The 12,343-nt window shown below is 40.8% G+C and overlaps 1 protein-coding gene across 5 annotated transcripts in view; it reads right to left on the reverse strand.

Moving 5' to 3' along the window:
• LOC144684868 (zinc finger SWIM domain-containing protein 6) overlaps positions 1–6,263 on the reverse strand; it is a 189,347-nt gene extending 183,084 nt beyond the window's left edge. Inside the window, exons 1-2 of one of the 5 annotated variants that reach the window (XM_078549242.1) lie at positions 5,805–5,878; positions 3,245–3,272 (exon numbers count right to left, since the gene is read on the reverse strand). Coding sequence is in view for 4 of the 5 variants with exons in the window: in XM_078549204.1 (XP_078405330.1) it covers positions 5,805–6,174 (370 nt within the window). In the remaining variant the exon portion in view is untranslated. Of the gene's footprint in view, positions 1–3,244; positions 3,273–5,804 lie in introns of all 5 variants that reach the window. The other 4 variants (XM_078549204.1, XM_078549222.1, XM_078549213.1 and 1 more) reach the window with 4 other exon arrangements.
• Positions 6,264–12,343: the final 6,080 nt, after the last annotated feature.

Genomic DNA, 12,343 nt, shown 5'->3' on the forward strand with positions numbered 1-12,343 from the left:
TCTTGCTTTGAGTAATAAAACGGATAGTGTTTGTCCAATGCTATCAAGCTTATTGCTTACAGTTGAGGGGCAGCGGGGTGGTGATGGGGAAAAGGGAGTAGGGTAGTAGATGCCATATGCCTCGAAATCAACAGGAAGGCACTAACATCTGACCTTGATCCCTCTAATATGATTGGCAGTCAATCACTTCTAATACTGAGCCAATCACATCTGGTTCTGAACCTGACCTTGGTTGACCTCAGACTGCAGAGGGAGAGCTTGAAGAGATAGAATTGATTTTTTGAGCGTGCACTATACTAAAGCATATTAACAAATGATAAAAGATGTTCTTTGTAGTCAGAGCCCTTTGAAGTGAAGGGGAAAGTGCATTTTGCTGAAATAATTCAATGCAACTCTTTAACAAACTATTCTATCCAAACAGTAATACAAATATTTGTACTAATCTCTTGCCTTTATATTGTAATAAGCTCGATGCAAAACAATACCCAGATCAGCTAAATGTAATTTGCTACTGAATTTTCACTCTACATGCATACATTCAAAAGTGTTAATAGATAATTAAACTGGTGCAATAAAAACCCATTCGTGCACAGGAACCAAGTTGGCCGCAAATATTAAACTGTACTTAAAATAGTTAAGAGTGGGATAATTTCAGGTCTACCTTATTGATGATCTGCAGGATTCCACCACAAACTAATGAGAACTGTACATCATAGCAGCACAAGAGTCAATATTATTTAACAGAGTTTTTAAACACATTAAAGCCTAACAAATAGAAATAGAAGTGGGAAAAATACAGTAAATGCAAATGCAGTAGTTGAAGTATCACAAGCATCATCTGTAATCTTTAATTCTCTGAAGATATATTGTATCTTCCCTGTATCCAGGAACTTCGCAGTTGGAAGCTAATGGGAATATCCAATTTTTTCCCCCATTAAGTATCTTGCAGATTTCTGCTTTCTCCAATTTGCCCAACAAAAAGTTGTAAGGCCGGAGGACAGCAGAAACGGAAAGAGGTAGGGAAGAGGAGACAAAAATGCATGACCAAAATCCTTTGACTCTCACATTAAATTAAACAACAAACGTGTCCCTAATAAATGGCGATAAAAATGTGTCTATTTTCTTAAATACAGCTTATTGATTTGACGTAGTATCTAATTGAAGATTTCAAATTATTTAACTGCAAATTATCAATGGCCAAACTGATATTTTCTCAAAAATGTTATTTTTACAGGTTAAAAATAAGATACAAAAACATGTCACACTGCATTCCACGCTTTTCCCGTTAACAGATGCTACAAGGAAATAAACTATTTACATGGCAAGGCCTACACTAAATTGAGCAAATTTTCAGAAGCCCCTGCATATGCCATCAAATGTGCAGGCTGGGAGTCCACTATTACTGCATAATCATCTAAACATAACACTGGGCTTCCAAACTCTTCTGATGCAGTTCGACTACAACTGAAATCCACATCACTCATTCCCTTTCAATTACAGAGGTGCTACCATTGTTTGTCATAATATTTATTTTCCAAAGGATATTTATTTTACCAGGGTTGTGACCAGTGCAATATTCACATGTCTATTTTTCAATCTCAAGACAAAGCATTTTATTTACTTAGCTGCCATTTCTGCCAAAGAAAAATGGTGAAGAGTTCTTGTTCTGGTTTGATAAGATTAGATAAAATTCCTCACTTGGAATATTCAGAGACTTACTGCTTTATAACAAACATAAAAAAGTCTACCTAATCTCAAGGCTCCATTTACACTAGGTCAGTAAATTCAGATTTTTACCAAGTTTGTAGCTGTCTTCATTTAAAATGCATTGCGTGCGCACCAAGGCTTGGGAGATGTCCTTAAGGTGGAATTGTATTTGGGATACAATAGTAGTGTTCAGCTTAATTGAACTCTTCTTGAATGAATCAAAAGGTGGACCTCTCACAAATGTACTTTATCATTCACTACACAATATCAATTTCAGCCAATCACTAGAGAAAATAGATCACGAAGTGCTAGCATCAACCTAGTAATTTGATAATAGTGATTTGGGGAGAGACAACAATAAACCATACTTGTCACCCATTCCTGCTTCTGGAATAATTACATTTAAAAGAGCTGTTTTCTGATATGATCCTTAATATGTTATTACACTAATTAAAAATGAGCCAGTATTGAAAGCTAGTATATCATTCTACAGTATAACCTCACTCAGATACACTGAAGTGAGCGCCTCTATAAACAGCAGAGATCAAATTCAGTTCTGATCAAAAGCCTCCCAGCATAAATGGAGTATTTGATACTCAGAGCCTGTTATGCACACGCTAATTGAAATAAATGGTATTTCACTTAGTCCGTAACAGGTTTGTCAACTTAATTGATAGCTTTTTAAAAAAAATTTAAGATCGGGATCAACTTATTTTTGGTAGCCAACAGTATGCATGTTCACTCAAAAGATATTTTAGAATCTTGAAACATGGTAGGTTAACTACTTTCTTAATGCTAGACAGCTGAAAGTACATTTTACTGCACAGTAGAAAATCATATATATCAAACTAAGGCTTCATGCAAATAATTTACCAGATTACCATGAAATGATAAACCAGTAAGCACCACAAAAGACAGATTTTCACTTTTGAATACTAATCAATTCTATGGTGATCATTTGAAAGACAGGGTCTAGCTGAAGGGGACATGTGGTAGACATTTCAAGAAGTTTGTGTGAGGGTGTAAACGTGAGAGGAAACAGAGGTGGGCAGATACAGGTGCCTTCAAAACTTAAGGAATGTGTTTCAACCAACATTGACTACTAGCACATACATGAGCCAAACACTTACATAGAATGTTAAACTCTGGCTTCAACATGAGCCTGCATTGGGCAGTGCTGCTTACTTCAATGTTTTATACAATGAAACTAGAGCTACAACGATTAATGACTTAACAGATCCAGCAACTATCAACTATTCAGCAGCTAACGGAGCCCTTAGCTCTGAAGTAGACAGCCATAAATAAAGTTAACCCTGAGCTTCTGGTTAGAAGAGGCAGTGCAATAATGAATAAAACCCAAATAAACAAAACTAACGAATAGCAAAAGTAATACATTTAACACTTTTTTTCAGTAGCCCATTATCTCATCTATTACAGTGAGTGATAGACCCATGAAAAAACGTTTCTCAAAGTTATAAGTGCCATTCATCATTGTCAAATACAGACGCCAGCTACTAGAACAGAGATGGATGCTCACGTGAATTCTTTCAAGAGTCACCACAAGGCTATGAATAAAGAATTAAAAGAAAAATTCATTTGTAATCATTTGATTTTTCCTATTTCATTGTGACAATGATTGTTAGCTTAGGTTTATCTTTACACTGAGAAATGCCTCAGAGGAGTGGCTTTTAATCACTTGATGACCTTGACAACAATTATGCATTTTACAAGCATTGCACAAACTACCATGTTGTTACAGGTTTATAGCAAAACTGCAGTCTGACCAGTCACACCCAAAATTAGCTTCAATGATATTACTGTCTCCCAAGAGGAGACTATAGTTCTATGCATTTTCCTGTGAACAAATTTCTAATCCACACATCCAGATATTCCTCTTCATGAATCCACTGGGTAAAAGATTTTTCCCTACAAATTTCCCAAAAACAAGTTTGCCATAAGTTTGATTACAATCAGCAGCTTTCCAGTGTTATGGTCAGGGCAAACATTGTCTTGACAACGGAAGCAATCGGATTTTTCCCCTTTGGTTCATTCCTTCCTTTCCCATTAAAGCACTGGCTTTCCTCTAAATATCCTCGCCTCCAGCACATTACACATTTAAACCCCACCTCAGATAATTCCTGACAATCAATGCATTTAGCAATATGAAACCGATCCAGATGGGACAATGTTTAAGTGTGTCCAGGGGTGAAGAGAAGGGATATTAATAAGAAAGTCAGAGTTTTAATGCTCCAGTGTCGTGAGGGGGACCTGTCATGGGGCTGAGACAACAGAAAGCCAAAAATTGTATGTCTGAGCTATGCTATCAGCGTGGAAAAAAAAATCCGAGGCTACTTATCTAATCACTGACAACCTCTTCACTCAAAAATAAGTCCATCTTCAAAACTGTACTGAGCTAGGGCCAAACATTCCCTACAGCAGGACCACTGAAAATCAAAAGCTGCCCAGATCCTGCAGGGGCTCCTCCTCTCTCTCAAAAAATTCTTTAAAACCCTTGACATCGCTCTTGTTGAAAGCCACTAAAGCTCGTCTGTGTCTCCTGAAAGATTGCATCTTTTATTTATCGCCCCTTGGCTTATTTTCACAGTGAATTCCTGGCTAAATGCAATCAGCCAAGAGCCCTCCCTGTACGCGCTCCTGTCATTCTTGATCGGTTGCATGCGGAGAATCAAGCGCAAAAAAAAAAGGCTCAAAGCCCAACAGAACCGGCCAGCGCTTCATTTTGTATTTTAAGAGAAAAAAAAAACAAACCGTGAACGAAACTGACCCATTTCGAAAGGGAAGGCGAAAGATAAAAGCAAAGTCGATGTGAAAGCTAGTATTTCAAAAAGAAAGGGGGAGGGTGAGGGGAGGAATGCCAAACACATACTGGGCGAAAAGCCCTTTGGGCGGAAGGGCACTGCGCCCAATGAGCCACTGGAAAATAAATGATCATGCAGAAAATCACGTTTGCAGATTGCTTTAGAATTCCAATTAACCACAGCCCAAAGGGGGGGGGGAAGAGAGAGAATGAAAAACAACAAGCCGGCCCATTGAAAGTGATGGAGAGAGAGAGGGGGGGTGGGGGTGATCTGTGCAGGGGAGAAAACTCCAATCTGGTGAGGCGTTTGGTCACCCGATCTCCTGCTCCCTTGGATGGATCCCCTTTTGATGCTTGGTGGGATGAAAGGATCGCTCCAGCCAGTCTGTCACTGCCCTGCACACATTTCTCCCCCCAATGTCTGTAACCAGCATTGAAGAAAGCCCCATTGTCTGACGGCGAGGGTGACAGAAACAGAAAAGAACAAATAATAAACATGAAAATGGGAACAAAGTAACGAGGCGGTGCGATGGGAATGCCTGATGGGCTATTTGATATGCGCAATTGGCAAATATAACAACCAGTGTCCGTTCCAACAAAAGCTACTGCACCCCCACCCCACACCCCCCAACCCAACCCGTCCTCAAGTATTTCAGGGGAAATAAATGAAAATTAAATATATATATATATATATCATAGCTTCCTCCCCGTCGTCACCCATTGTCAATCCGTTTAACTGGAACTCTTGAATCCAGATCCTGGTTTTAAAAAAATCTGCAAGGTTACCGAGACCGCCGTCTTTCTATGGGGAGGAGAGGAATTCCGAGTTCAAATCCCTTCCCTCCTAAAGCAAACAGCCCCCACTTCCAGTAACATGACACATACACCCAAACATTTCCAAACAATATCTCTTTACAAATAGGAAAGAGTGCTGCAAAACAGGACGCCATCTTTTTTGAAAGAGATCTGGAGTGTGGGGGGGGGGGGGGGGGGGATTCTTTGTGGCAGTGAACATTTCCAACAATCTGCACCAACTCATTGCCATGTATTAAAGGAACACCAAGCTGTGAGTGACAGGGTTAAAAATCCAAACGCTGTCCCGAGCTTATCAGACGGAATGCTGTCCCTTTAAAAGAAAGGGTGTATTGTGTACACTTCTTCACCTGGCTTGCTCTTTAAATTCCTGACGTGGGCACATAATGCATTCTCCTCTTGGCTTCAGGTCTGGTTAAAGAGCCCGGGGGAGGAGAGGGGGAGAGAGGGGGGGGGAGATACTTACCGACTTGAAGGACATTGTCTACACAGCCGCTTTCTAGCAGTGCGATGCCCCGTTTAAAAGGCAATCTGCTCTCATCGTCCCCTCCGTCTTCGGCCGAATAATTGAATGAGGAATACATGCAAATTTCCCGTTCATTCCTGGGAAAGGACCAGTAGACGATTCGCCTCTGAACGGGCTCCGGGATGCGGGTGAAACGCTCTTCCACTTGCTGGAAAGGCCACTTCTCGGCTACTTTCCTGGCACTGATATCCAGCAGCGACTCCGGCTTGTAGCTTTTGCCAGCCGGGGCCGCCCTCTGTGGTGCTTTGGAAGGGTTAAAGCCGGGCCTGCAGCAGAGCCGTTTTGCGGGTGGCTGACCGCGCTCCGCCATACTGCCTCGCTTCGCTACTGTTACATTGAAACGGAAGTTATGTACATTATAAGAGAAGCCTTTATCTGTTTACAATGAGGGCGCGCCTCGGTGCGGCAAAAAAGGTCACACGCTCCTAATATGGGAATACCGGGGGGCCGGTCCTCAGCGCCTGTGAACTCCTCTCATTCCCATGGCTTGGCCAGAATGGGCGGGAATCAGGGCGTTCCAGAATTGGCTGGACTCCGCCCATCTCCATACAGGGACGTTCCATCCATAAAAGGAATGGAATGGGCCGAGGCCCAACATTCTCATTCTAAATTCCAAACTGACACGCCCCTTCTGACAGGACGAAGGGGGGGGTGACCATCCCGGCCGCTCCGACGCCCCCTGCCTTTGTGACGCCATAAAAGGAGCGTCTGACCTAACTGGGTGAAAGAATGCAGGGGTGTTTCCCCTTGAAAGTTCGGCCGCTTTCTTTGTGGTGCCATATAAAGGCGGGCTCTCCTTTTATGGAACGGACTGGCAGGACCGTCCTCTCGTTTCCCCCCCCCTCTCCAGGTCCGGCGGCCCGGCCTTTGTGCTGCCATATAAGGGAGGCGGTCGTTGACGTCGCTGGGCTCTTCAAAACAAAGGGCGCACGGCTGGAGGCGAGTGAGTCTGTTGAGAGTCAGCAGCTCGCTTCCTGTTTCATTGAAGTCTGGTGCCTTTAAAAGGGAAATCTGTCTTGCAACATAACAAATCAACAGCCCTGAATCCCGGGAATCCTGCTTGGGATTCTTTCCACTTGAACCTCGGGAGCGTTTTTTTTTAGGTTAATTGCACCTGACGCGTCGACTCCTGCAAATTTAAAAATAGTTCATTCTGGTAGCCAATTCTCCTTCAACATGGCCTCTTAAAATCATGACTTCCTCTTAAAAATCTCATCGACGCTTTTGTGCCAACGTTTATGAATCTAATTATTGCAGTTCCAAACTTGCAATGGTTTTAATCGGTGTATATGCACTACACATCCGGTTTTCACAACCGGAAAACGCTTATCAAGTTTACATTTACTGGTAATTATCTACTCTGGTCTAAATCCAGTTTCCGTTCGTTCTCATAGGATATTACAAAAGGGGATTGCGTCTATGAAGTGTCACTGCCAGACTTTTTTTTGTCCTAGTTTATGGTTGAAATAGACCACAGGGAACTGACCGAGCCTAATTTTTTACAATATTCCCTCCACATGTGTCCCTCAGAGATACAAAACGCCTACAAAAAGTGTCCAGAAATGATGCCCTTTCCATGACGAATGCAACCTTCCGCAACTTAGGCCCAGACTTCTGCTGTACTAGTCATCAGACTTCCCACAGTACTCAGCTATTCCCATTTTCCAACTGTACACAGTATTGCAACAAACCTGGCAGTAGTGAAAATTCTTGGCAGCTCTCTGCACAAGCTTTGAAGTTAGAGAATTTCCATACTGTCAAAAGGTTTGAACTAAATTGCCATGGCATATGCAGGGTTTCAGAGGAAGAGGAAAGGGCAAGGTTGGTTAATAACTGACTCCACAGATGTTGTACTCTACTTGTCAATAATTCCACAGGAAAAATGCATTTTTACACAGAACCCTGGGGAAGAGTTGAAGACATGTTACCCAGAAGATAAAAATGGCTTTGGATCATCAAATGGTTTCAGCACAGAAGGTGGCCATTCAGCCCATCATGTCTGTGCTGGTTTTTTGCAAGAGCAATTCTGAGTTCTACTCTTCTGCCCTATCCCCACAGAAACAACAATAAATAATTATAAAGCACTTTTAATGTAATGAACATTCCAAGGTTCTTCACAGCAGCATTATAAAACAAAGTATGACACTGAGCCACATAAAGCAATATTAGGCCAGTCAACTAAAAGCTTGGTCAAAGAGGTGTCTTAAAGGAGGAAAGCGAGGGAGAGAAGTGATGAGGTGTAAGGAGGGTGTTCCAGAGCTTGGGGCCTAGGCAACTGAAGGCACAAACATCAATGGTGATGAAATTATGATTGGGAATGGATAAGAAGCCAGAATTAGAGGAGTGCAGGTATTCTTAGAGAGTTGTGGGACTGGGGGTGATTACAGATAGGGAAGGCCAAGGTCATGGAAGAATTTGAAAACAAGAACGAGGATTTTAAAATCAACGCATTGCTTGACAAGGACCCAATGTAGATCAGTGTGCACAGAGGTGATAGGGGAACAGGACTTGCTGCAAGTTAAGGCATGGGCAGCAGAGTTTTGAATGAACTCAAGTCTATGGAAGGTAGAAGATGGGGGAACAGCCAAGAGTGAATTGGAAAAGTCAAGTCTAGAAGTCACAAGGGCATGGATGACAGTTTCAGCAGTTGATGAGCCCTGTAAATTTAATCCTAAAATGAGAATACTGATTCAACAAAATCAATTTACATTTATATAGCACCTTCAATGTAGTAAAACATCCCAAGGTGTGTCACAGGAGCATTATGTAACTAAATCTGACAGCGAACCACATAAGGAGATGTTAGATCAGATGGCCAAAAAGCTTGGTTGGAGGATAGCTTTTAAGATGTCTTAATGGAGAAAATGGCTTCAGGATATTTATTATTCACCTGCAACATTTATATTCAGAGAATAATCTGAAGATTTCTTCACAAACTATAGAATTATGAGCTGCAAAGAAATGTGAGACCAGATTCTCGGAACATAGGAACATGAGTAGGCTATTCAGGCCCTCAGCATGCAATCAGATCATAGTTGACCTGGACTTCTCAACTCCATTCACCTTCCTTTGATCATATCCTTACTTGATAAAAAATCTGTCAATCTCATTCTTGAAAATTTCAATTAAACTAGGACCTACAGCTTTTTCAGTGGGTGAATTGTCCATTTTCATTACCTTGTGTGTTATGATCCTTGGCCAGACCCCTGGACATTGGGGGAGATCCAGTTAGGGACCAATAACATTTTGTTTAAAGTAGATAAAGGTAGAGATTCAGGTACAACATGTAATTAGGAAAGCTAACAGAATGTTATCATTTATTGCGAGGGGAATTGAATACAAAAATAGGGACATTATGCTTCAGTTATACAGAGCACTAATGAGACCACATTTGGAGTACTGAATACAGTATTGGCTACTTTATTAAAGAAAGTATGTAAATGTGTTAGAAGCAGTTCAGAGAAGGTTTACCAGACTAACACCTGGGATGGGTGGGTTGTCTTATGAGGAAAGGTTAGACAGACTAGGTTTGTATCCACTGGAGTTTAGGGGAGTAAGAGGCGACTTGATTGAAACATACAAGATCCTGAGGAGATTTGACAGGGTGGATGTGGAGGGGATGTTTCCTCTAGTGGGAGAATTTAGAGCTAGGGGTCACTGTTTATAAATAAGGGGTCACCCATTTAAAACAGAGATGAGGCAAAATTTTTTCTCCCAGAGGATCGTGAGTCTTTGGAACTCTCTCCCTGAAAAGGCGGTGGAAGCACAGTCTTTGAATATTTTTAAGGCAGAGTTGGATAGATTCTTGGTAAGCAAGGGATGATAGGTTATTGGGGGTAGGCGGGATGCAGACTTGAGGTTACTATCAGATCAGCCATGATCTTATTAAATGGTGGAACAGGCTCGAGGGGCTGAGTGACCTACTCCTGCTCCTTGTTCATATGTTCGTATGTAAGATGCTTACTGAGCAAACAAATTCCATAAAGATTCCATGGGTTTTGAACAAACAAAAATTAAACTTTACTGTACAAGTTCAGAACGATAAAACCATTTACAATATCTATCTTATACTCTAACATTCAGGGTAAGTATGAGGTACATGTGAATTAACAGGCGAACTGTGGTCTAGCATACCACATATGCAATAAATGACAGATGCGACCAAAACAGATCCACAGATTTCTCAACAATTCACCCAGACATTTGTCACATTGTGAGCCAACCAATCTCACTGAAAGTTCCTTTTACTCTCGAGAATTTTCAATCTCTACATTTGAAGATCTCTTCTTGGAACTCCTTCCAAATGTCGGCCCCACTTGAATGGCTTCAATAATGGCTCATCTCGCAGGATTTCAATCTTGCCTTCCAAGATTCCTTTCCACTGGATCTCTGAATACACTCTAACTTCACCTTCCAAGCACACTTTCGGAAGAACACCACAGCTCCAAAGGGGTACCTTTGCCCCAACTGCCCTCTTTACTTAAAGTCAACCCCCAGCCCCTTCTCTAACTTATTTCTCTGCTACTTTCTTTTAACTTAGCATAACCTGTCCCTATTTCTGTGACATCCACAGGCTGAATGCCTCCGGAACTGACTGCATCCGAACTATTCTTCACTGCCCCTTGAACTGATCTGGTGACCTATCACAACACTCCACAACACTCCAAGAGGGTCCCACCCTTGTTACTAGCAGGAACCAATGTAACAAGCATTGGAACATCCTGTATCTTAAATGTTACAATCTCCACAGACTGCCAATTTAGCACACAAGGACAAAGAGGTAAAAATGGATTCCATAATATGTGTGAAAAAGCGATTCCTGATTTTATTACTAAATAGTCTCTTTAAATATAAAAGTGTGCCATTTTGTTTTGGATTTATCCCACTTGAAGAAGTATCTTTTCAGTTATCTATTCCAGCAGATCCTTTTTATCATTTTAAACACCTCAGTTACATCATTCCACAACTCCACTAAGCTCAAGGGAATATAGTGTAAATTTATGCAATTACCTGTCGTCATTCTTTAACCCCTAAGCTCTGCTATAATTCTGGTAATTTTGTGCTGTATTCCCTTAAAAGCCAATAGATCATGCCCAAAACTCAATGCAGTACTCCAGATGGGGTCCAAACAAGGCTCTCCACAAATGAAGCAAAATGTTCTAACTGTTGAAACTGCTTTCAGATAAAAGCCAGCATTCCACTTGCCTTTTTTTCATTAGTTTTTGCATCAGCATTGCCTTTCAGTAATTTGGTTATAAAATGGATCCCCAAATCCTCTAACTTTCCTACAATTGAACTCCATCTGCCACTCACTTAATCTATCTATATCCCTTTGCAATTTCCTGCTTGCCCCCTCACAACTTATCATGTCCCTTAATTTGGTATCATCTGCAAACTTGGATATACATCTCTATATTTTTTTATACAAGTCTTTGATATATTCGGTGAAAAGTTATGGTTCAAATACAGATCCCTGGGGAAAACCACATCATCCTCAGACACTCAAAATATGTTCCTTTATTCCATATCCTGTCTCCTATCTTCCTAGCAATTATCAACACACATCACAAGGATATCTTCAATTCCATAAACTCTCATTTTCATTAATATTCACTTGTGTGGAACTTTTATCAAATGCCTTGTGGAAACCCATGTAGATAGCAACTATAGACATTTCTCTGAAAACCTTGTTAAGACCTCCTCCAAAATTCACAAATTCATACTTGGCTCTCTTTGGTTAACTCACACTTGTCCGAGTGTCCAGTCATTCTGTTCTCACATCCCTTTTCATCTCATAGTTCTATAACATGCAAAGAACACATCTACAGTATTTTATTACAAGACAAAGTTTGAAAGTTTGTAGAGCTCAGTGTTTTTAGAGGGAATTGTTCCATGTGTATTTCTGGTGGTTGACCATAAATATATTTGGAGATCCAACAATATAGTCCTTTCTTAAAGTAGAAATATTTTATTAAAGCTTTTAGTGACCAGAAAGGTTACACTACACCCATTTAAGGGTAGGAAGGATCAAGTTTTGGTATTCTGAATTGCTTTAGATATCTAAATTTTGGGAACAAATTTTCAAGTTAAGAGAAAAGGCTGATTCCTTTAAGAAATCTCTGAAACAGTGGGCTTTCAAAAGCAATCTGCTACGATGTATTACTTTGAAATGGAGAGAGGTCAACATACCAGACTGAGAGAAATATATTTGTCTTGATCACACCCTTTCTTGTTGAAGACCTGTGCTCATAGATAACTTCTTAAAAATACACTTTGGTACAGTTACCCTAAAATTGTGTGAGTTTGTGAGGGTAAATCCCAAATATTAATGTAGTATTCTAGCTCCAATTGCCTGATGTGCAGAGAGCACAATGAGGTCAATGGACAAGAATTCTTGCAATGGCTGCCCTTAACGAGGGCATGTTTTCACTGGAACAAGAACAGGTTGAGAGGTGATATAATTGCTGTTTCTAAGATCA

This window comes from Cetorhinus maximus, chromosome 1 (assembly GCF_964194155.1).
Source record: "Cetorhinus maximus chromosome 1, sCetMax3.hap1.1, whole genome shotgun sequence".
Classification (NCBI taxonomy): domain Eukaryota; kingdom Metazoa; phylum Chordata; class Chondrichthyes; order Lamniformes; family Cetorhinidae; genus Cetorhinus; species Cetorhinus maximus.